General features: G+C 41.9%; 1 protein-coding gene across 1 annotated transcript in view; it reads right to left on the reverse strand.

Moving 5' to 3' along the window:
• Positions 1-237: 237 nt before the first annotated feature.
• The window catches only part of LOC136620754 (myosin-6-like), a 101,740-nt gene continuing 75,878 nt past the window's right edge, over positions 238-26,099 (reverse strand). Inside the window, exons 4-11 of the mRNA XM_066595723.1 lie at positions 20,786-21,319; positions 19,717-19,842; positions 16,551-16,742; positions 14,802-14,897; positions 8,793-8,840; positions 5,722-5,890; positions 1,715-1,832; positions 238-537 (exon numbers count right to left, since the gene is read on the reverse strand). Of these exons, the coding sequence (XP_066451820.1) occupies positions 405-537; positions 1,715-1,832; positions 5,722-5,890; positions 8,793-8,840; positions 14,802-14,897; positions 16,551-16,742; positions 19,717-19,842; positions 20,786-21,319 (1,416 nt within the window). The 3' untranslated portion in view covers positions 238-404. The remainder of the gene's footprint in view (positions 538-1,714; positions 1,833-5,721; positions 5,891-8,792; positions 8,841-14,801; positions 14,898-16,550; positions 16,743-19,716; positions 19,843-20,785; positions 21,320-26,099) is intronic.

A 26,099-nucleotide genomic window follows, 5' to 3' on the forward strand; every position in this document is an offset into this window, starting at 1 on the left:
GCTTCAACCAATGTGTCCGAATCCACAACTCTTTGTTCCTAACCACAGCTGGGATATAACAGCAGAAGACCAGCTTGATTGCGATTGAGTAGAACAGGAGACGTAGGCAGATTTGCCATTTAGGAGTCTGAGGAGGCTTGATGACCATGGCTGGTTCAATTGTTGTCGCCTATTTTTTTTACGCAATTTCAACAAACTGCAGATAATGAATCTATGACAATACAATACATAGCAGAGTTCCAATGTGAGGGTTTATAGAATGTCTGGTCAATATATTAATTACAATATAAATGGTCATTTGTGTTTGGTAACACCATGTGCTCTGCCTCAGTAACCTTTTATTACTAACGCAATACATTGGTTACGATACTGTCATACTGCGAAATATTGCAGATATTCCATATCTAATCTGCTTCGAGCGATTGGCCTCCACATTTCCTCAAGGCTCTTCTGACGTGTGGCACAGCTTCTTCCACAAACCATCTTCTCTCATACATGATGACCATGACATCAAGTAACAGGTTCCTTTCTCGTTTCCTGCCAGAATTAAATAAACGCATCAGTTCTTTGAGCAATAGAATAAGATTGTCCTTTTGGCCTCCATCAAGCTCACATTCATAAGCCCACCATTGTATATAACTGCATGGGAAAGCAGTGTGCTACACCTTCATGTACAGTGGCCCACCACAAAGAAGGAGGTGTTGAACGACGTAGGCCACTATATAGGTCTCATCAGGGCTGTTGTCAGCACCAGTCTAAGCTGGACAGTTGCCAGGAACAACTGCAATTTGAAGATCCATTGAAATCTGATAAACATGCTCTACACTAAAGCTGAAGACCTGATGAAGAGCCTAGTCTAGCCTCTATACGTATACTCTCATTTTTGTAAATTCAATAACAAAGTTGAAGATGTATTATCTGATGCTTCTTTGGTTCAATCTTTAGTCAAAAGTGGTATAGGTAAGAGGCACCCAAGGGGCTTCATACACACCTAGGGCCTGTCCTGGCTCCAGACCATTATACTGTGTATCATGTATCACTTCTGTGTTTTTTTTACTTGTTCTATCTTACCGAGTTACCTACAATTTTTTTGCATAAAATACTTGAATTCACTATTTGCAGCCTTTCACACAAACGTTGGGCAAGAGTATAATAGAAACGAAGAAGTTCATAACATATATAATGGCGGATTCAGTTGGTGGTATTTGGCTTCACTCAGATTGCCTCTTCATATGTGCGGAAAAACGCAGCATGCTTTACTTTTGTGTGCATTTATACACCAAAGGTACCCGTAGACATTTTTGGGGGATGTGCAAATGCGTACGTAATATGCTACAATACGTTGCGCTATACCATGGGGAAAAGAACACATTTGGACCTCATTAGGCTAAAATAGCCATTTAAATCAGGGTGTGATTGTGTCATGTGCACAAAAAGCCATGCCCTGCGAGCACAAAAAAATACAGTAGAATATGCTGATATGTGTGCAAAAAGAACTCGTTCATAGGCAAATACATTGCGCTAAGTCGTGCGCAAATCCACATACGTCCTTGTGAAGCCACCACACCATTTTATACCATTTTGTGCACCAACATACCCACACTACCACACTCATATGAAACATAGGAAGGGTAAAGCTGATCCTGGTCTTTTGTATTATTGCAGTATGCATCATGTACTCTGTCATCAAGAGAAAATGTAACCCATTCCTTACATCTGTCTATAGATTTCCTTCTCCGTTACATCATCTTCCACTGCAGAACTTTTATTAGATGCTGAACTTGCATGCTGTAGATTTCTTCCACAACTACAGAGCTCCTGGAACTTGTAATCTAAAAATTGTAAAAATACAGTCATTAAATAAGCCCTATGGAGATAATGGTATTATTGATCACTGTGTCCTTTAAATTGCCAATAAATCAAACAAATATTTAAAATGTACACCATGTATTGAGGCAGAGGGAAGACACCAGTTTTAACATTACCAATGACACTCAGAGAAGCTTATCAATGGAAAGGTCAACCCATCTTGGCCGTTGACCTTTAAGACAGTCTTGGAAGAATTTCTAGGTTACTAAGAGTGTAGCCGTTTATTATGTGATCTAGATTATCTTAAAGGGGTTTTCCAGGAATAATCTAGGTTATCAAGTTGATCATTGGGATGCGCTACTCGAAATCCCCACTGATCAGCTCATAGAAGAGGCCATCGAGCTTGAGCGAGCACTTTGGCCTCTACCAGGACTGTGACATCATGTTCATCAGTCACATGACCTGAGATATGAATGGGATTAGACTGCAATACCAGGCAAGACGGCTATACAATATACAGTACTGTGCCTGGTATGGACTGTAGTGACAGCGGCGCTCACCCAAATACTGAGGCTAGGTCATCATAGTTTATACCCAGAAAAGCACTTTAAACACATGGATTTACATTTTTGGCCTTTGGGACTTAGTAGCCTGGCAATTCGCTGTGAAAAAGGGTTGTGGGGAACACTTCAAATGAACAGAGTTGACTCATAACTATGAATATGGTCCTATTAGTCAAAGGCACAATATTTTTGAGGTGTTTTGGCTAAAAGCAGAACAGACTTGGCCCAGTGATATACTACTTACATGGGCCAACCTATCCGGGTACCAGATCTTCCTTAATCAAGTTTTTCCTCCTCACCCCATATCATCCCTGAATTTATACAATTCTATGAGATTTCTGTAATATCTTTTATGGTAATACTGACGGTAATAACATATGCCCAATCAGGGTTCAGTATTAACATGTAGCCTGTCGGGGTCTTTTTAGTATTGTTGCTCTCCTTAATATTCCAAGGAACTGCTGATTACATCCCAAAGGTTCCTCAGGGTCATTACAGAAATAAAACTGAGAAAATAACGGTGAAAGTAAACCGGACATTACGTTTTTTATATAGTGTGGGAGTCTACAGGATTTTCTGCATGATCCTTAAACATACAGTCTTGTAGAAATCCTGCCGATAACACAGGGGTTCATTCCTTCTGATTTGTGTCCCCTAAAAAGCAGGGCTTAGCTAGGGATGGACTTAAAGGGTTTTTTCTGGACTATATTATTAATGACCTATCCTCAAGAGAGGTTATCAATATCCAATCAGTGGAGGTTTGTCAACACAAACCCGCCAATCAGCTGTTCGAAGCGCCTTCGGCTCTCTGGAGCATTGCGGCTTCTTCACAGTCCAGGACGTCACATTCATGCAAGTGAATTGGATTGAGCTGCTATACGAAGCAGAGCAGAGTTTTAAGGCAGCAGAAATGCAGTCCTAAGCTCTCACTCTCGACCTGAAGGTTGCGAGTTCAATCCCTGCATGGTTCAGGTAGCTTGCTCAAGGTTGACACAGCTTTCCATCCTTCTGAGGTCAGTAAAATGAGTACCCAGCTTGGTGGGGGGTAATAAATAAATTACCTAAAAAAGCACTGTGGAATAAGTTGGCGCTGTACAAATAACAAGATTTAATTTTTTAATTGTATGGCACTGTGCTTGGTATACAGTGAAGATGCAGCAATGCTTGCCTGAATGCTGTGGCCTCTTCAAACAGCTGATTGGCAAGGATCAACTATTGATGACCTATATTGGTTATAGCTCATCAATATCCTAGAACCAGAAAACCCCTTTCCAGAACTAGGGTAAGCTGATCTCCTACTGTGGACATTGCAGAAGGAAGAGGGAAATGGTTGATCTCCCAGGACACATAGAGAAATTTTCTGTATATACTTCTCAGTTGTAATTGCAATATGAAATAAAATAGAATCGAAGGAAGGAAGGTTATAATGGGAGAAACTGCTGGAATATATATATTTTTTAATTTTTAGTGAGTGTTCAGTGTTCTCTTGTGATGAGATAAGAGCTTCCTGCAATCGCCACCAGCACTTTGCCTGTCTTAGATAATGCAAATAATTGTATATTCTTGTTTGGTTTAACAAATTATATTGTCTCTATGTAAGACGCCTTGACACTATGTTCAGAGCCATCACACTCCTGTATGTGGGTCTACTCACAGTAGTGTCATGGCATCAGATGTGTAGCGTGGTAGCATAAACAGGACTGAATGTTTGCAAGGTGCACAGGATAAAGAAAATCAGAAAGACTCACTTTAGAGCCCTTTTACATGGTACAATTATTGTGCAAATAATCGTTAGATCAAGGGATTTGCATGTTAATTGTTGAATGTAAACTCATGCAGGGAGCAAACAATCGCTGATGTGTCGTTATTTATAATGCAAACCCACAAATCATCATTTGTCTGCTGCAAATCCCTTTTGTAATGATTTGCTGCATAGAAAGTAGTGGCAGAAGGGTTGACTAGAAGCTCGTTATGATCCAATGAATGATCAAAACTACCCAATTATTGTCCGATGTAAATGCATCCCAAGCGAACGATAGACAATTGGTTCTTCATGGCTGGTTGCATACTCGTTCCAATTTATCTTGACGTGTAAAAGAACCCTTAAGCCCCATTTACACACAACGATTATCGCTCAAAATTCCCTCAAATGATGTCTTTTGAGCGATAATCGTTGCATATAAATACTACCATCATTGGTTTTTGGCCGAACGATTATTTTTAGTTGAGCTTAAAATCCACCGTTCGGCGGCAGAGCTGATAGCAGGGACCGCACGCTGTGTTTCTCCAGGGGAGCGCTGATATCATTGTATCCAGCTGCAGTCCCACAGCAGAACAAAAGAGCTGTATGCAGAGAACAGACCACCTGCTGTTATCTGCATAAGGCACAGGGAGGTTCATTTACATGCAAATTAAGCTAATAAGCTACTAATGGGCGTTAATGCCCATTAGGAGCTAATGCAAAATGATCACTCAAACTGTCAATCAGCCTATCCGTTGAACGAATTTTGAGTATAATTGGGGCTTCAGTCGGCTTATGGGTGCGTTTGGAGTTGTATATTAATGCCTTGTAGAAATTAATGTGCAGTCCCACATGACTAATGGAAGAACCCTCACCTTGTGGCTCCTTAATTAGAAACACATTTGAGAGTGTTATCTTGGCCAATCACTATTTATAGACAGTGTAACAGCAACTACAAAAGACCATGCTCAACTAATGGAGCTTATCTGACCTTTCATTGTGCTTGTTAAAAGGAAAGATCAAATGCAAGAAAAATTAATCTGCTGAGACATTTCAGTAGTTAGCTATGCACGACTGCCTCCAATATCTAGATTCTACAACATTTCACCATTTCAAAAAAGTGAAAAACTGGCATGTTGTGGGGCTGAAAAATATCACAGATGACAACTGTAGCACAGTTATCGATGTGTAAGAACAGAATCTTGCCTTACAACAATAAATAGTCATCAGGTCCGACCTGGCACAGGTACAGAAATGTATTAGTGTTAAAAACATACTATTCTATTTTACTACATTTGTTGCAGGCATCACTAATATCACTGGGGTTTTCTCACAAATGCTGTATATGTTTTAATATAATGCAAAAGATATGCTATTACTTAGTAGGGGTTCAACTGTCGAGAACACTACATTTTTTCTTGCCTTCCAATCCAGTGTAGGTACTATGTAATTCTCTTCGTGCTCAACCTGGTACCAATATGTAGGGACATAACTGACAAAGGGAATCGTATTGCCCAGGGATACATTTACTGAAAGGGATATGTCCGGTCAGTTGTTCGGTTTTTAATGTAGGTTTGCCCTAAATATTCACGCTTCCCATTAAGTAACCTGTTGCTCCTGTGTGAGTATACTCTGGTACATTCCGATGAGAGATCAGCAGAACCTCAGCTCCAGATGTGTACACTGGGGGGCTAAAACAGGACGATATGGACCTCTTCTCCAGCTCCTGCTGCAATATTCTAATGGTGTCTGACAGAGACATGTTTTCTGCCTTCACCTGAAAAAAAATAATTCAAGGAGTAACAGTTGCAAAGGCACATTAGTATTAAGAAAATAATCCACATATATAACATAATGTACCAAATACCTTTGTGAAGTTAGGCCAGTTACACATCCGCGTAGGAACCTCCAGCCAGAAGTTCCATCACTGATCTGGCTGAAAATACCAGATAAAAAAACCCTGTAAGCTTACTTTTTCTTTCGTCCAAAAGTGGAGCAGCTGGGCAAAAATAGACAAAGACCATTATAGTCAATGGAGTCTGTCCAGCGCCATTCAGCTCCATCCAGAGACTGAGCCGTTTGACCATGGGGATTCCCCTTTCTTGCTACCTGAATGGAGCAGGAAAGCAGAACCCCAAGCGCACATGTGAAGCCACCCTTTAGCTTCTTTGTTAGTAAAGTGGTAAGTATCCCTGCCTGTCACATGAGAGACCAGGGTTTTAATCCCTGACGGGGAGTGCGCCAACCTTTAGGCCTCCTTTACACGGGCAACACGGCATCGCAGTGAGAAAATCACAGTGATTTTGCATCGCTGGCCAGTGCGATATGTCTGCGATTTCTTGCAATGATACCGTGATTTTTTAGCGCTACAAAGCTGCTCGACTTTGTAGCACCATATGCGAGGATTTTTTTTTTTGAGGGGGGGGGGTAGGCGGGGGTGTCTTGAAATATAAGCCCTACCCCAAAATATGCTGTAGCTGCAGGGAAAAAAAGGGGGGGAAGTATACATCACCTAGAAGCGCTGTCCAGGAATTCTGACGCAGCTTCTTCTCGGTCCCCGTAGTCTTCTTTTTCATTTTTTTTTTTTGTCGTCAGCCAATCACAGCCAGCACTTCGAGGAGGCTGGGATTTTTCAATCCCCAGCAAGAAGAGATGAATAGAAACAGTGCCGGGGACCGTCAGACAGCGCTTCTAAGGTGATGTATGTGTTTTTTTTCCCTGCAGCCAGGGCTTAGTTTAGGTTTGACAGTAGGATTTCCTACTCTCAAAGTTGCATCGCAACACACAAAAATCGCGTTTTCGTGGGGTGTGATGCAAAAAAGTGGAAGACTCCATAGGGAAACATGGGCTACAAAACCTCACGAGTCGCGGTCATATCGCGGGACCCGCAAGGTTTTTGTGTCGAGTTGTTGCATGCTATAGAACATCGCATGTGTGAAGGAACCCATAAGAAAGCATGGGCTTCACATACATGCGATTTGTAGCAACGTGACTGTGTGAAGGTGGCCTTAATCCTGCACTGAGCAGGGGGTTGGACCAGATGACCCTGGAGGTCCCTTCTAACTCTACCATTCTATGATTACCATGTATTTATCTGTGCATTCATTTTAATTTTTGATTAAATGGTTCTTTTATCAACTTCTCGTATTATAGTTATTGAAAGGAATTTTTACACTGTCAACTACAACAATCAATAACTCTACTTTTAATAAGATGTGAAAAGTTAAGTGGAGGGCATTCCTGGGGTGGGATTTGTTATGTTATCAGCACTGTGCAATGTTCCCTTCAAGAGCTCAGGATAGGTGGCACGCTAAGGATGGTCTGACTCTCGTGAAATAAGACAAGTACAGGAAATAATAAATATCCCTGAGTTGCACGGACGGTTGGTTGGAACAGAACAAGGAGCGCAAAAGGAAGAGAACGTCAAATGCGTAAAAGAAACTATGGCAAGTTACGCTTGTATTATATGCGGGAAACAAAGGCTACATCCAGTACTGTAGGGGGTTCAAAGAAGACCGACTAAATTAATACATGGAATGACGGGACTGGAATACCCAGAGAGGCTATCCAAATTGGGATTATTTACCCTGGAAAAAAGAAGGCTAAGGGGTGATCAAATAACCATGTATAAGTACATGAGGGGACAATACAAGGATCTCTCCCAGGATCTGTTTATACCCAGGACTACGACGGTAACAAGAGGGCATGCGCTACGTTTAGAGGAAAGCAGGTTTCATCACCAACATAGAAAAGGGTTCTTTACTGTAAGAGCAGTTAGACTGTGGAACTCTCTGCCGGAAGAAGTGGTGATGGCAAAATCCATAGAGGAGTTTAAAAGGGGACTTGATGTCTTTCTGGAGAGGAAGGATATTATAGGCTATAAATCTTAGGTTAATTGTTAATCCGGGTATACAGGCAGGTAAGAACTATTAGGGGTTGATCCAGGGAACAGTCTGATTGCCATTAGGGAGTCGGGAAGGAATTTTTCCCCCAAAAGGGCTAATTGGCTTCTGCTCTTGGGGTTTTTTGCCTTCCTCTGGATCAACAACACAGGAGGATAAACAGGCTGGACTAGATGGACATTGTCTTCATTCGGCCTTACGAACTATGTTACTGTGTTACTATCTATGACTATAATGCATTGCATACTTTAATGGATTCTGGACTCTGCGGCGACGCCGTAAAATAGTTCTTGGACGTGGGGGAGGCTAAAGACCCTTTTAGACGGAATGAAAATCATTCAGTGCAAACGCAGTCAACGATGAGCTATAGTTGTCCACTTCTCATCGTCGTTCGTTTTATGCAGGCATAAAAATCATGGTTGGCTCGTTCACTTATCATTCAGTTTAAATAGCGCTCATTCAGACATGATGTAAAGGCCCATTTATTGTTCATATTACAAACGATTGTAGCTGATCTGTGTGAATGAAGAAAAATGTAATCTGTATATTAAACTGTGACTAATCACCAATGACAATTTATAGTTCTGTTTGCTAAATTTAACAGCAATTATACTTAATCAGATTGTCTCAACAAAACAAAAAAAATGGGGAACCATGTAAGGAAATAGACCATCCTCTCTGATGTGTCATATGTCTTAATAAGAAATATCGACAGAAGTTTGGCAACCCTTTTAATGGCAACCACTTTGTCTTAAAAGGATCTGGTATAACAAGTACCTTCTCAGAATAGGCTTTCAGCTTCTCAATCTCCAGTAAGTAACAGTCCTGCAAGAATAACAATTTTAACATTTTATAGATTTGATGCCTTATAGTTTTGATTCAACAAAGTAATGGAAACATTCCATAGAAACTCTGGTCAATGTTGACATAATAGCTTCTTCTGTGTCCAAGCTCTGGCCTCGTTCTGTCCCTTCTCGCTATCCCTTTCCTGTCCACCTATAATTGTCTGGCAGCTTATAAAATCCTAAACCAATCAGTTTCGTGTTCTGTTTACCTGCAATTTTACTGTGGTGGTGAGGGACTCTATGTCTGAGTCTGTTCTGCAAAATAGGGAAACTCCAGTACCTACAGCCATTTGGAGAGGCTGCCCTAAGTATAAGAGATTCCTCTCCAAAGATTTATCTTCCTGTTACCATATCCTGCAGTAACATTCGTATTACTGAATAAACTTACCTTGATTCCAGATCTGCAGGAAACATTCTTCACCAGGCAGTCATAAACTGGTACAATATCCCAACTGTACTTCTTATGAGGCCATTACCATTGCTTCAGTTAATGGGAAACCTTTCCCTAATGTGGCTCAGTACATTAGCACTCCTATATCTCTGCAAGTAAGAGTCATGCATTCTAAGAAGATCTCTTTCTATGTTCTCTTAACCCTTTCCAATCCACTGTCTGACCTGTGAAGACATTATGATTTAAGGCTGTACAGCTCCGATGTTAGAAGACGTCCGTCAGGGTTCTCTTACTGTATATTGCCAGCCTCTCTGCTGTTGGAGCCTATCTCATGTATCACCTCATGCAGTACTGGCTTTAGCCAGCATATAGCGCCGTTGTATAACAGCAGAAAAAGAGTAAGCCACCTAGGAAAACCAGGATAGAAATTGGATTGGAAAGGGTTCAAGTGCTACTAGGGCAACCCTAACTTCAGCTCCATTCTCTAGTAATCAAATGGGGTTTAGGACAGATTTTTCATTGGTGTTCATAGTATCAGTCGCACAGCTTGGCTTATGTTTCTCCAGTCCAGAAGACCCTAGCAGCACAAGAGTTATCTGTTCTACCAGTTCCATATGCTTTTTATGTTGAGGTCTTCAGCAAAAGAGTGACAGAGACACTAATACCACACGGACCATACGATTGTCCCATTGATTATCTTCCTGTCACCGCTTTTACTAGGGGCCGTGTATGTCCATTGTTCCCTTCCAGAGACAGAGCCTATGTTGGCTCATATCAAGGAGAACCTGAAACAAGACTTCATGTAAAATTCCTCTTCTCTTACGGGAGCGAGATTTTTCTTTGTAAAAACGAATGATGGATGTCTTTGTCCTTGTATTCACTATTGTGCTTTGAGTGCAGTTACTGTAAAAATATAAATGCCCCTTGTCTTTAATTACTGGGCTGTTTGACAGAACCTTGACAGTCAAGATCTTCACAATACTTGACTTGCAGAATGCGAACAATCTGATCCACATCTGTGAGGATGATGAATGGAAAACTGCCTTCAACACTCGTGATGGGTACTGCGAGTACCTAGTTATGCCCTTCAGACTCTAATGCACAAACAGTCTTTCAGGAGTTTGTAAATGATGTATTTTAAGACCTGCTGTACAATTATTTCGTAATCTACACGGATGATATCCTTTCCCCCTAGACCTGATTGCCCAACGGACAGTATTACATCTCAGGGTACATAGATTGTTCGTACTCTGATTGGACCACAGTCGCTAGCGGGGTGCCACAGGGTTCAGTATTAGGCCCCACTCTGTTCAACATATTTATCAATGACCAGATAGAGGGACTGCACAGCAAAATATCAATATTTGCAGATGACACAAAATTATACAATATAATAAATGCAACAGAGGACAATGTGCGGCTACAAACGGACCTGGATAAGCTGGGGGCTTGGGCAGGAAAATGGCAAATGAAGTTCAATGTTGAAAAATGTAAGACTATGCACATGGGCAGGAGAAACGGATGTCACCAATATTTGATTAATGGAGTAGCGCTAGGAAAAAGTGATATGGAAAAGGATCTGGGGGTATTAGTGGATAGTAGACTAAACTGGAGTAACCAATGCCAGTCAGCTGCTGCAAAGGCAAATAAAGTCTTGGGGTGCATTAAAAGAGGTATAGGGGCGAAGGATGAGAACATTATCCTTCCATTATATAAGGCACTAGTCAGGCTCCACATGGAATACTGTGTACAATTCTGGACACCGGTGCTCAGGAAAGATGTCACAGTGCTTGAGGGGATTCAAAGAAGGGCAACTAAACTAATACATGGAATGACGGGACTGGAATACCCAGATAGGCTATCCAAATTGGGATTATTCACCCTGGAAAAAAGACGGCTAAGAGGTGATCAAATAACTATGTATAAATACATGAGGGGACAATACAAGGATCTCTCCCATAATCTGTTTACACCCAGGACTATGACGGTAACAAGAGGACATCCGCTACGATTAGAGGAAAGTAGGTTTCATCACCAACATAGAAGGGGATTCTTTACTGTAAGAGCAGTTAGACTGTGGAACTCTCTGCTGGAGGAAGTGGTGATGGCAAAATCCATAGAGGAGTTTAAAAGGGGACTTGATGTCTTTCTGGAGAGGAAGGACATTATAGGATATAAATCTTAGGTTAATTGTCAATCCGGGTATACAGGCAGGTAGGAATTATTAGGGGTTGATCCAGGGAATAGTCTGATTGCCATTAGGGAGTCGGGAAGGAATTTTTTCCACAAAAGGGCTAATTGGCTTCTGCCCTTGGGGTTTTTTGCCTTCCTCTGGATCAACACAGGAGGATAGACAGGCTGGACTAGATGGACACTGTCTTCATTCAGCCTTACATACTATGTTACTATGTAGTTGGAGAAGTGTCTTTTCAAACAAACTAGCCTGACTTTTCTGGGGTGCATCATCTCTGATACGGGTCTCCAAATGGACCCTGACAAACTATCAGTAATGAAGTGACCACGCTCCAGGAATGGAGATATAACCAAAAAATATATGTAAATAGTATGAATAATAGTGGAGTCACCTGGTATGGAGCCTGCTGCCAGACAGGACTCCACACCAAAGGTCTGCTTCAGCCTTCAATAGGATCCTCTCAGGTGTTTAATTCCAATGGATATAGGGAGAGCAGCAAAGGGACACGTCCGGGGTGATCTACCTCAGGATTGAACAGTGTAGGGCGAGAAAAAACTTTAACCCTTTTGCGCTACATCTGTGAGGTAAGGTAAACTTACTTCACTAGGAGGATCTGAAACCTATCATCTCCCCCCCTCTCAGGTTAGCTTGTAATGGACAGAGATATGCAGGTCACAGGAATCTTTCTTCTATTTCTTTCTTTATTTGGCAGGTATCCAACAAAGAAAACACTCAGACATACATATAGTATAGGTATACAGGTAGAGGGCCAACCTGCATATCTCTGTCCATTACAAGCTAACCTGGATTGGGGGGAGATGGTAGATTCCAGATCCCTCCAGTGAAGTAAGTTTACCATTCCTCTATATATACCTCACAGATGTAAAGTAGATCAAAAGGGTTTACGTTTTTTCTCTCCCTATAACCCGACAAACTGTTTACTGGTCTTGACCACAGGGTCTGATTGATGGCAATCCATCATTTCCTAGGATTCGTAAACCATAACCAACAGTTCATCACTCACTTTTTCATCCTCACTGCACCAATCTCTGCACTTACTAAGAAAGGAATGAATCACAGAGAGTGGCCATTGGAAACAGAATTTCCCCTTTTTAAAACTTAAATATGTTTTTTTCCACAACTCCTGTTCTTCATCAGCCTAATGTCTGAAAGCCTTTCCATCTTGAGGTTAATGCAACCTCCATTGGGACTACAGCCATCCTCAACCAAATGAACCCCATGGGTAAGAACTAAACCTGCGTTTTCTTTTCTAAAATGTTTTTTCCTGTTGCGAAGAATTAAGTAATTGGTGACAGAGAACTACAGGCTATCAAGTTGGCTCTCAAGAAGTGGAAGCATCTGCTTGAAGAGACCAATCACCCAGTTTCAATCTACAGAAATCATAAAAATTGGACCTATCTTGAGATCACCCAGCATCTGAATGCCCATCAAGCTTGATGGTCTCTTTACTTTGCACAATTGGTTTTTTGTTTGCACATCTGGCCCGCAACAGGAACATGTGCAGACGCCATCTCTTATTTCTTTGACTCCACTGACCTCTGCCCTGAGCCACAGCATACAATTGATCCAGCCCATATTGTCACTGTGACCCCTTCATGCCTGAAGGAAATTCCACTGGGAAAGACCTTCCTTCTACCAGGCACCATCACATACTGTCCTGAGGTAATGACTCCAGATAGGCTGGTCATCCCAGAGTTAAAAAGACGGCAGACTTCATTTCTTGTCATTAATGGCTGCCTGCCAGTGACCCACAGGATTGTTGTTGCCATTGCATTCACTAGAGTCTGCATGGAAACACATATGACCTTCCTTGTTCCTTAACATGTTGCATAAATTAGGTGGCTGTAGGTTGTTTTTCTAAAATGGTGCATTTTGTCCCTTTGACGAGAAGATTTGGGAACCAGCTGAGTTTATCAATGCCCAAACCCTCCTAAAGAAATTTCATGAGCAGTTCAGACAAAAAAAGAGGGGGCATAAGTGGGGGGTACTAGCCTGGTTGGTGATTGCAGCTGCCAGCTTCTCCGACCTTTTCTATCCAGTGGCTATAGGCTAGGGCATCTGTCACTGCCCCTGAAGGATGTGCATGTGTGCTGGCCTACCTCTTAAAGGGCAAGCGTGTACACCCAGCTTTTCCATCACTGGCCAATCTGAACATGCCAGCTGACTATTTAAAGTACCCTCTTCCCATCTGGAGGGTGCCTTAGCATTTGGTTCTGTCCAGTATGCAAAGGTGCGTTCTGATTTTGACTGACCCCTGATCCAACCCCTACCTATTTCACCCTTCCTCGTCTTCTCCATTCCTGACCCTAACTTGTTTCTGGATTACACTATACTTGTCTGTTGCCTGTCCTGACCCTTGGCTAAGTATATCGTAACAGAAGAACTCAGCTTGCACTGACCTCAGCTTTGTTCCTTGATCATGTCCCCGATTGCTCCTTCGGTACTGCGCTATGGTTGCTCTGACCAATATCCATCAGTTGGCTCAACACCAAGACTACTTATAGGGCATCTGCCTGTGGTCCCTGTAGTGAAGACCAGATCTCAACTGTGGGACCCCAGGTACTACCCTCAGGAGTAGCCCCAAGCCAAATAGATTTGTGGTATGGTGGGTCAACACCTGCTGCTCTGATACTCTGGGAGCTGTAGACCCCTAGTGTCCTCCAAGATTACACACTATGTCTTTAAGGGGTACTCACATGTAGCTCATGTTGTTTTTATAGGTGCAGCACAGTGTGTGATCATTGCCTTGGAGGTACTTTAATTGATATAATTTATTTAAGTATATGGTAAGTGGCTTGCAAACACTGGGAAATATTTCTATATACTGCTGAATCTCTTAGGGCCCATACACATGAGTGTATGCAATTTTGGTCCGTGAAAGATGCACTAATTTCAATGCGTGTGTCTGTCCATGTTGCATGTGTTTTTAATGCATATGTGTATTTTTTTAAGTCTGTATTGGATCAGTGTTCACTGTGTTTTTCCCATGTGCAAATAAAATGCTAAAAGGCCCATTTGATGTCACTTTTTTTCCTACTGTCTCCTGTCAACATGCATAAAAAACAGCTGCATTTTTGCTGAGTTTTAGGCAATCCCATAGACTTTAATGAGCAATTTAGGTCTGTTATATGGCATGCTGTAAAAAATGCACATCTGAATACACCAATGCAAAACCATGGTGTTGTATGCTGTCCGTGAAAAATACGGGCGTAATACGGACATAAAATGCAGCAGTGTGAATGGGCCCTTACTGTCAGAAACATAAACACAGTGATGATTTATGATTATAAAATTTAGTGTAAAAGAAAGACTAATATATGCATCCTGTAACATACCTTTTCCTTAGGTAATTCAGTTATTATTGGTGAACGCCTTTTCTTCAGCCTTTCCAGCTCCATCTTTGTTTTCTCCAGTTGCATGAGGATATCAGCCTGTAGAGTAATAGTAAGTCATAGAAAAACAATATGGCACTCTGGGGTATATAGAGAACAAAAAATATGTTATGTTACATTGTGAACAGTAAGGCCTTTTCACATGGTCGACAAAATCGCATGATTTTCTTGCGGTGCTACAAATCACTTGTATGTGAAGCCCATGCTTTCCTATGGGTTCCTTCACATTAGTGATGTTTTATAGCCTGCGACATTGTAAGACAAAAAAAATTGCAGGTTGCTAGAGATGCCCACAACTTGTGGTGTTTTGTAGCCCATGTTTCCCTATTGAGCCTTTCTCTCTGTTGCATTGCATGAAAATGTGGTTTTCGTGTGGTGTGATGCAACTTTTACACTAGGAAATCCTACTGTAAAAGCCCTAAAATAAGCTGCATAAAAAAAACAAATATATCACCTAAAAAGTGCTGTCAGCTCTGCCATGTCTTCTTCCCGGTCCCCAGCACTTGTCTTCAGGCACCTCTTCCTGGTCAGGGATGTGAAAATCCCCGCCTCCTGGAAGCGCTGCCTCTGATTGGCTGAGTGCCGTGGCACTTAGCCAATCAGAGCCAGCGTGCGATGAACCAATCACAACCGTTCTGATTTTGGAACAGAGAAACTGAAGTCGAACTGAATTTAAACGGATCTATTTTTTCTCCCATCGAAATCAATGATTGCAAAAAACGGAAAATATTTCTACTTAAAACCACTCCATTTGACTTCTATTCTATTGCAGAACCAAAAAGTGCAGTCTGCTGCGCTATTGTTCCTGTAAAAGAAATGTAATCAGAGCGGATTCAAATGGAAACATCTCCGTTTTTTTTCTATTATTGATACCAATGGGAAAAAAAGCGAGTCGTATAAATTCAGTTCCAAAAACAGAACAGAGTAACAGAAATCGCTAACGGAGCCCAAACTCAGCTGTGATCGGGGCCTAACTTACTATGGATTTATTCATACAATCAGTCTTTTAGTTAGTAAAACTTTCTCTTATTGGATTATTCAAAGTACTCTTTAACCCTTTCCAATCCAATTTGTATTCTGGTTGTCCTAGGGGGCTTACTCTTTTTCTGCTGTTATACAACGGCGCTATATGCTGGCTAAAGCCAGTACTGCATGAGGTGACACGTTGGATAGGCTCCGACAGCAGAGAGGTCGGCAATATACAGTAAGAGAACCCCGACGGGCGTCTTCCAACATCAGAGCTGTACAGCCTTAAATCATAATGTCTTCAGAGGTCAGACAGTGGATTGGAAAGGGTTACAAGAAATATTGCCTAAATATGGGAATGTAATTTTACAAAGATACAAATTGTTACTGGTGTCTATTCTGTGATGAAAAGAAAAAGGTAAAACCTGCAATTTTCTGTTGTCGTGGAGTACTGTATACATGACTTTGATTCCAGAAGATAAGGTCATCCTGGTAATCCCAGTCTCCTGGCTCATAAGAGCTGCAGTTATTTCATTTACAGATAAATCATCTCACAAATCTGATCAGACAGCCAGAAATTAGGAATGAGATGAAATAATAGATTGCTTCTACATATAAAGTCTCGTTCCCTGTTTAGGTCTCAAGTGATACCTAGCTATTGTGATTGCCACTATACAAAAACAAAGAATTCTGGGGCTCCGAAATAATGTGTCATGTGCACTGTACCTTCTCTCCCTCCAGACAGCAGACTTTCAGCTTTTCACGCTCCTTGGCCTTCTCGAGCTGCAATCTCAAGTCTTCCATATCACAAACCAATTTGGTTTGCTTGCTTTTAAATAACTGTTCCTGGTCTCTTTCAGCATTTTCTTTTGTATTGAGCTTTGTATTTAGTTCTTCAATTTCTGTTAGCAAACAGTCCTATAGCAGAAACAAGAACCACGAAAATATGACAGATGCCTGTAGATAATAGGAATAAGATGTCAGACAAGGTAGGATGAAAAGAGAAATAATTTTGCTATGAGGAAAAAAAAAGCATAATTAGAAACTCTGCATTCAAGATTTACCTTGTATTGAGAAAAGTGACCCCTTCTCAGGGTTTTAGCATACGGCAAAGCTACATGCATGGTCCTTTAGGCTAACTTCACACGGGCAAGCACGATATAGGGCCATGAATCCTGGCTCCATATCGCACTCGCTATGAATGTGAAATCCCTACTTCGGGAATGCAGGGATCCTCTGGCGTGGCTGTCACAGCTGCAACAAAGGATCGCAGACTATCTCCCATTGCTTTCATTGCGGCTGGCGCTGCTGCCATTGTTTTCAATGGGGCCACGATGTCAGATCACACAGCCAGATAGAACATGTTGTGATTTGTATTCTGCATAGCATCGCATCACGTTGCCATGCAGGAAAGAAAAAACGCTCGTGTGTGACCCCAGTCAAAAGAATGGGGTTCATATTTGTGCGAGATTTGGGCATCTTGCAAAGCACAAATCTCACACATTTTTCTCGGCCGTGTGAAGCCGGTCTTACAGTGGCACATGGAGATCACATGGGTCCATGGTATTTATGAAAACTCCATACTTCTGAGGACATAAGTATAGTGGGTGAGGAGGATTTAGTCACATGTGCATAGGCAATGAAGTTTGAGGGGGTGCAAAAAGTTCCTTTAACATACAGTACTGTGTAAAAGTTTTTGGCAGGTGTGGCAAAAATGCTGCAAGGTAAGAATACTTTCAAAAATAGAAGTGATAATAGTTAATTTTTGTCCATTTACAAAATGCAAACTAAATGAGCAAAATTAATATTTGGGTGGTTGTTCCAAACATCTTGCAGAACTAAACACAGATCTTCCTGTGGATGTAGCTTGCTCAAATCCTTCTGTCTCTTCATGTAATCACAGACACACTGGATGATGTTGAGATCAGGGCTGTGTGGGGACCGTATCATCACTTGCAGGACTCCATGTTCTTCTTTACACTGAGGATAGTTCTTAATGACATTGGCTGGATGTTTGGGGTTGTTCTGCTGCTGCAGAATAAATTTGGAGCCAGTCAGACTCCTAATTTTGAAAAGAATTCTTGCTTTGCAACCCTTTCCACACCTATCTAAAACTTTTGTACTGTATAAGAGAAAGATAGTATTATGAATTATTCTGAAATTTAATTATGACTTGCTGATGTGGTAAGATAACATATCAAGCAGTACTTACTGGCGATCCAACAGTGCAGCCCGCTGTTCTCCAGATCTCTGTTGACAACAGAAGTCAGGTGACTACTGCTTGCTAATCAGAGGCTGCTGTGTCACTACCCTTTCTCTTGGCATCACATCCTGGGTGCCATCCAAACGGTGATGATGCGGGCTCTGATTGGCAGGTAGCGGTCACCTGATTTCCGCTGTCAACAGAGACAGGGACAACAGCGGGGCTGTAGCCCTGGATCGTTGGATCATACCGGTAAGTACTGCTTGATTTGTTATTTTACCACATCATATTTAGATTTGAAAAAGTAACCGGACAACTTTTTAAATAAGTTTTGCAAAGGGGCCAAAGTTACATCTATTTAGGAGGTCCAACAAGGTACATTATGGATTCATAGAAGGTTATGTTCACTCTGTTACAGAGCCTTACTACAGCCCTGAGCTTGTGAGATAAAGTTAATCTGCAACAAGTTAGGTTTTTCTCTAATCCTGTTATAACTCTCATTTTATGTGCATTCTATTCCTACGAAGTGAAAGAATCCTAATATTTCAAGAAAGCGCAAATATGCCAAAACTGCATCTAGTGCTAAAATTACAAATATAACGAATTAGATAAAAGCCATAACATCATGTCTTTTTTCAGATCTACACTGAAATCTCATTTGGAGGTTCCATCGCAGATCTGGCACAAAATACTGAAGGAAAAAGTCCTTCATGCAGTACTTTTTCGTCCAGTAAAATGCCGAACAGGTGAGTGGAAACCAAACAAACCCCATTATAATCAATGGTGTTCATTCGGTCCTGTCCGGTTCCAACATATGATGGAACAGGGGATTCCTGCTCCCATAATGGAGTAGGAAAATGGAACCTCCGACGCAGATGTGAAAACAATTAGGTGTTGAATGCAGGAAAAATGAGCACAACGAATAAACTGAATTTAATGAAGAAAGAAGACAGGAATTTATACTGCCTGAAGAGTTAGATACTTCTGGAAAGACTTCTCTGTCACCTCTAATCACTATCAGACACCCCTCCTTATACCGGCTGGGGGTATTAAGATTGTCACATCTAGCATGGTTCTTACTGCAAAATGAACAAGGTCTGCAGAATTATCAGGGGTAAAAGCAGTTTATTGTCCTAGTCCTGATTTAAATACCCTAGCCAAGGCAGTGAGCATTGTAGGCACCCCTGGCACTGAGGGTATATGCCCGACCAGAACCCTGCCACAGCTGTGCCCCTGCTCAACCATGTATAGAACATAGGGCAGTGATTCCCAACCGGTCTGCCCTGGCTGCAAGCTTGGGAAATCACTCAACTGACAATTGGTTTTTCCAAGCAGCACCCTCATTATGAGTGATACCACACTCCCTCAAACCTCCAATATCATTGCGCTCTTGGTGCCTCCTTAACCGGGCACCTGGCGGCCTCTAGTTAGTGCAGTCCCACTGACAGGTGATTCCGAAGTGGCCAGCAGTGCTGCACTCACTAAAGGTCACGGGGGTGTTCGGAATATCGGAGGTAAAATCATACGTTGTTATAAACTACGTGACTTTTGGTAGGGGTGCCCCATGGTAACATCTTTTTTCCCATGGGTGCCCAAAGGCTGAAAAGGTTGGGAAACACTGACAAAGAGGGACAAAGAACTGTTCACTCTAAGAGATACAAACTGTATAATCTCGTTGAATTTACTCACAATCTTCTCCTGTTTCTCTCTGTTGCTCTTCTCAAGCTTTCGATAGGTTTCACAATTTATAGTAACTTTATTCTTGTAATTATTCTCACAACTTTCCAAGAATAGGCTTCCTTTATATGGCGCTTCCTGCATCCAAAGAATCATGTTACAGATTACAAGGAATGCATAGACTTTCTGCTTTATGTCATCCATTGCTACCTTCCTTTAAAGAGGATCATCGCTATTTTATTTTTCATACTCACCCAGAACAGGCTCTTCCAAGGTCTGTCTCCCAGCGCTGTGTAAAGTGGCTGATCCCCACCACTCACTATAAATGGCTGGCATTGGCCTGTGAATCAACTGAGAATACTGCTGTGGATTGGCCAGCGGATCTGCACCCTGATTAATTTAATTGCAATTCAAGCCATCTTTTCAATTTAAACCATACAATTTGACCCATTGCTTCTGCAGCACATGAATGAGCTATAAAATATCCCGGCAGAATGTAAGCGGATTCTAACAGGGCTTAGGGGTGGGATCTCCGCTTGGGACCTCTCTCTCTATGAGCCTGAATAGAAAGCTGCTGTCAGCGACTCCTACTCTATGGAAACTGACTTGTCCATGTATTTCATCAACAGCTATTCATTTGAATAGCTGCCATACCATTCTACATTTACCCTGCAGCTGTAATAGATTGCTGTCCGCATCTACCTCTGGCAACAAATGATTGTCAGGGGTATTTAGAAACGGGAATGGCAATGACTTGATCTTCACGATGCAACCCCTTTAAGAGTCTATTGAGCAATACTACTCAATGAGTAAAATCTCTCTTAAAAAGGAAAGACTGTCAAGACCTTGTGTGGCGCAGAGTGCTAAGGTAGCAGAAATGCAGTCCTAAGCTCTCCCTCACGACCTGAAGGTTGCAAGTACAATTTCCGCGAGGTTCAGGTAGCCGGCTCAAGGCGCTATACAAATAACTAGATTTATTTTATTTATTTAATCAATGAGTCTTGAATGTCTGAGCAATGTTTTAAAATTATGCTCCACAAAAAGATCAAGTAGACTTTGTTAGTAACTTAATCCAACTTACCAAACTGACAGATGTACATTCATGTTCTTCTTTGGACTTCTTATTGACTTCTTCTAGTTTTCTCAGCTCAGCCTCTAACTCACTAACCTTCAGCTGAAGGGCTTCTTTTTCCCTCTTTGCCTGCATAAGGATCTTGTCGTAATCACTTCTGATTTTCTTCTCACTTTTGCATGACTGACATTCTGGAAGCTTCGTCTCAGGAGATAAGCGGTCTGAGGTCTTCGCAACTGGTACCTCCAGCCAAGTTTGCTTTTCCAGTCTACTTTCCTTTTGACCGTCATAAGGAAATGTAGGCACATTTACTTGATTACTAGCGGTGCATCCAAAATCCTTGGAATATTTGGACTTGTCAAGGAATGTCTTAGCAGGTTTGGGGGTTTTCTCTAATGCTTTTTCCACTTGTGGTAAATTAATCTTTTCTCCTCGTATTTCTCTAGAAAGATCTGAGTTTGATGCATGATCCTTGAGTTTTCTATCCAGCTGCTTAGAGTTGGAGATGAGACTGAGGTGAATTGGAGGGAAAGACGTCTGTAGCTGCAGGACAGAAGGGCAATTTCAAGATGACGAATCTTTTTAAAATGTTCTGCAAAACTGAGTAGGTCATGAAATCCTATGACAAATGAACTGTGATCCGTCAGAGATCATACAGAATCATAGAAAACTATTAGTACTATGCTTAATAACAAAGTGCATTCAAAATGACAGCATTAGCAGCATCTAGAACACAAAGAGGATTATATAATGTAAGAAAAGAGGTTTAGAAGATTACAAGGACTGCTCAAAATCACTGACCTGTTCCTTCTAAATGCTTTATAGTAGTGCCAGGAATATGTCAGATGCCTATTGATTTTTCCTTCTCAGTGATTATGTACAGTCTCATTTTTCTAACTGAACCTGGCACCGACACGTACTCTTTGGAAAATCTTTTTATTTTTTGATTCTGTCTTTAGTATTTTACTTTCTTTACATGATTATGTTGAACACAGGGACGATCATCACTGAGTGAATGGAGATAGAGCGGGCCGGAGATCGTTCAGGGCTGCCCGACGTCATTCACAGCAAACAGGTAGTCGTTCATAGATAGCAGCTGGAATGTGCGCCATTTTCCATCCACCCTCTGGAATGCAAAGGCTTTAGAATTCCTTTAAGTTCTAAGTTTCTGTATATTCTTATCTTATTTTCATAATTGTTTTGCATTTATTGTATGTCATTTTAAATACCATGTTTTCCCTAAAATAAGACACTGTGTTATATTTATTTTTGCCCCAAAAGAGGCACAGTGTGTTATTTTCGGAAGGGGGGGGGGGGGTAGAGTCTTATACTCACCTGGTCCATAGTGTCTGGGTCCCTGGCACTGCTGATGCGGCAGGCTGCAGTGTCCTCAGTGTTCACACAGAACTCTCCTTCTGGTGACGGGGCTTTCAATACCCCACCTCCAGCAAGCGAGTGCTGTGATTGGCTCATGAGCGCCCTGGCTCAGCCACTCAGAGTCGGCGCTCGATGAGCCAATCACAGCCATTTAGTGATGTCATTCACTGAATGGCTGTGAATGATTGAGCGCCGGCTCTGATTGGCTGACAATCGATTCAATCACAGCACTCGCTTGCTGGAGGTGGGGTATTTAAAGCCCTGTCACCAGAAGGAGAGTTCACAGAAGCCTGCTGCAGCCCCAGAGGCCAGCGTGAGAGACTCAGACACTGCCGGCTATGTGAGCATTGAGGTTTTTGATTTTTTTTTCAATTTGCTACGGCTTATTTTTGGGGGAAGGCTTATATTTCAAGCTTTTCCCCTGAAAATAGGGGTAGGGCTTATTTTTGTGGAAAAACGGTATATCCTATTTTTATTGTAAGAACTTGTGGCTGTGACCCGGAGACTTTGTTGGTATTAACACTTTCTTGGAAAGCAGTGTGGGTGTGTGTGTATGCAGGTCCTTTCTCCAGGGATGGTGACGGTGAGAGTTTGGGGTGTATGGCTTGTGTTGGCATATGATCTATGCTCAGTTGGCGGCCTAAGTGGAATGTGTGAGCAAGATTAAGTGGCTAAGATAGATCAACCATGGGCAGATGCACCCGATTCACATGTATGAGACAGTATTCCTGCCTGTGATGATAATGAGATGACATTGATCCTATCCCATAAACTAAAAATTAATCACTACAGAACAGGAAATGTAAACCAAGGAAGCTCAGTGACCAGTTTCCTCATAGAAGAAGATACCCTTTTCTGGATGATATCACCATGGTTTCCAAGACACAACACAACCAAAGAACCTCGACCACATGTACTTTGTATTTTTAAACCTCCCTCTGGCGGATCATTCTATCGGCTGGTAGGGGTGTGCATAATTTTTGGTGAAAATCATGAAAAAATAAAATTTCTCATAATCCCTGCTAGAGAGGTCAGCATGGAGCCAATCAGCAGCCTGTGTGCCTTGCTGATGTCATCAAGTGTGTCCTCCATCTTGCATATGGGCAGCAGTATCATTGGACGCCTGCATTACATGACCTAGCCATATATAACATAGGCACAGTGTAACCACCGGTCATTTTACAGATGAGCACAGGACAGAGAAGCTGCATCACATTTATATGCCTGTATAACACATGGTCTGTTGTTAGGGACAGATATTCTGCTAAGGATATATTGCTGAAAGCTTGTTTACCAGCAGAGAACATACAGCACGTTTATATGTCTATACAAAATCTGGTCTGTACATTGGGTGAGGGTATATTTCTACTGCTGTCAATGTGTATAGCTGGAAAGCAGACAGACAAAATATGATTTGGCATGGAAATATTTCAGTTCTCTGTTTGTGGCTCAGACATCATTCAAAGTCACCAGTCACCAGTCTAGCCACTCAGCTAGCAGTGGGGTTTGGAGAATTTAGTCATGCTGCACCAAACAGGTACAGCTCATAAAGACACAAGCTATACACTGGGGCCTTCTGTTCTCAAATATTATGCCTCCCTGGAATTGTGGCTTATTTAGTTGGCTGTGCTTTTTGTGTTAACGTAAAACAAAAAGAAAAACGCACAGGGAAACAGCAAATACACACAGTGCGTGTCAGTGGCCTCAGACATCATTCAAAGTCACCAGTCTTGTCACCACAAATTTTTTGCAGGTCTATTTAGCAGTGGTTTTATGCATACTACAAAGTTAGCTGATAAGGTACATAAAACGATACTAAAAAGTAAGCAAAAATAAATGAATAAAAAGGAAACATGAAGAAAGCAAGAGCTTGGAAACATGTCAGCAGTGGTGGTGAGGCTACTCTCCTTCTCTTGCTTCTGCCATATTTCTTCTACTTTCCCCAAAAAATGAAAAATATGTCAGCTCTCATATTTCCTCGAAGAGCACACTCTGCCCTCAAGGTACTATTGCTGGTGGTGGTGGTGGTACTGCTGCTCCTTCTTCTACTTTTGCTAAGTTTCGCCCTCCTCCTTTTCCAAAAATGAAAATTTTCTAAACCATAAAAAACAGTTGTATGTAGCTCTACAGCTTTTGCTTGGAGAAGGTCCATACTTGGCTGTTCTGTTTACCTGGTAGAATGTGTCCTTTACAAACTATATAACATTGCTTTTAAAACAAGCAGGACACCTGCTGTCTCACATAGCAAAATTTTTGATAGCTATACAGCTGTTCCTTGGAGAAGGTCCGTGCTTGAGTGTTGTGTTCACGTGGCAGAAATTCTCCTTGTGAAATTTATGACATTGCTTTTAAAATGAGCAGCACACCTGCTGTCTTCCTCGAGGTAATTTTTAAAATCTAGGAGACCCTATGTGGGCCTTCTTATGTTTTCATTGACATTCCTGTGCTATGATTGTCTCGCACACCACTGAACACTATTTTTACCAATTTTTGGGAGGAACACAGTGTTTCCCACATGTATGACTATATTCTCATGCAAAATGCAGGATGTTTGACTGCATTTGGGACCATCTGAAGGGCAAATTAGTGAATTCAATTTTTACTCCTATTGACTATAATGGGAGCCAGAATCAACTGTCCCAATTCACTATGATTTTCATGAAATCATCCCTATAATGAAACACAAACCCATTATTCCACTAATCGCTCATCACAACTGTAGTGGCCCAGTACATGATTTCCTGGCCTCCTCTGTAATATCATACATGTCTGTCTTATGTAGATGCTTTGTGCAAAACTGTCTTGTCATTCTGTTATGTGTATTGCACAGCTGCAGCATGTGATGGGTTAATGTCTGCAAAGTATGAGCTGACTGCCTGTAAATGTAACAATTTCTGTCCTGTCACGTGGTGTGAGAGAGGGGATAAATGTGAGTGCTTGAGAGCGGGAAAGGAGTCAATGTCTTCTGGAGTCGGAGTGAAGAGGTCCAGCTACATGGGGGCACTTTCAGCCCTCATGTAGTGGAGCATGGAAGAGTAAGAGAGGTTTCCCGGAGTGCTGGTTGCTGTAATGAAAATGGAGTGAGCCCCCAAGGGAGAGAGTGAGCAGCCAGTGAGCGAGACTCTCTCAAGGCCCAGTGCACAGGTACCCTTTCTTTTTCCTCAACTGTTCATACCTAAGCGTCCTGAAGTCTGGGACAGCTGGGTCAAGCTACCCATCTGCAGTTGTCACACGTAGGCGTCCTGAAGGCTGGGATCACTGTGTGGAGGTACTCATCATCAAGTCTGTCTATATATATATATATATATATATATATATTTCATTTTGCCTGCACTTGGAATACTGCTGATGTTTGCCTTGTATCGTTTGAAGTTATTATTCAGTAAAGTTATTCCAGGCCCTGACCGTTCCTTGGCGCCTTGAGGTACTATAACCTTGTCTGTGGCTCAATTATTTCCCCGCCTATGTTCATATCAGTGGGTACCGAAACAGTGGCGTCACCCGTGACACCCCTTCACCTGTTCTAATGTTTATTGGGTATCCCCATGCTGGGGGTGTTTGGAAGCGGCCCAGCGCTGCCCTGGCCTTCACTGTTTGCATCCCTCCGGGAGGGAGCAAGGTGAGTGCCGATGTGACAAGCCAGCATCTTGCCCTCCCAGCTCCTCAGCGCATGCCATGTGTCCGGGGTCACTCTACGGGATGCTGCACTACCAATGAGGCTTTTTCACAGGATATGATTTTTCATTACGAAAATACCTCTGCACTTAAATGTGGAGATCATAGCAACATCCAGATAGTCATATAAACCTCTGACTAATGGGGAAGTTGCCCAGTTTGTGCCTTTATTTGCTGCTGCTTACTTACATTTACCATTACAGCGTTAATAACTAACAATTAAGGGAATATTTTCTTTGTTTCTTTTTAACTAATATTCTGTCTACACAGT

Source organism: Eleutherodactylus coqui, chromosome 3, assembly GCF_035609145.1.
Source record: "Eleutherodactylus coqui strain aEleCoq1 chromosome 3, aEleCoq1.hap1, whole genome shotgun sequence".
NCBI lineage: Eukaryota > Metazoa > Chordata > Amphibia > Anura > Eleutherodactylidae > Eleutherodactylus > Eleutherodactylus coqui.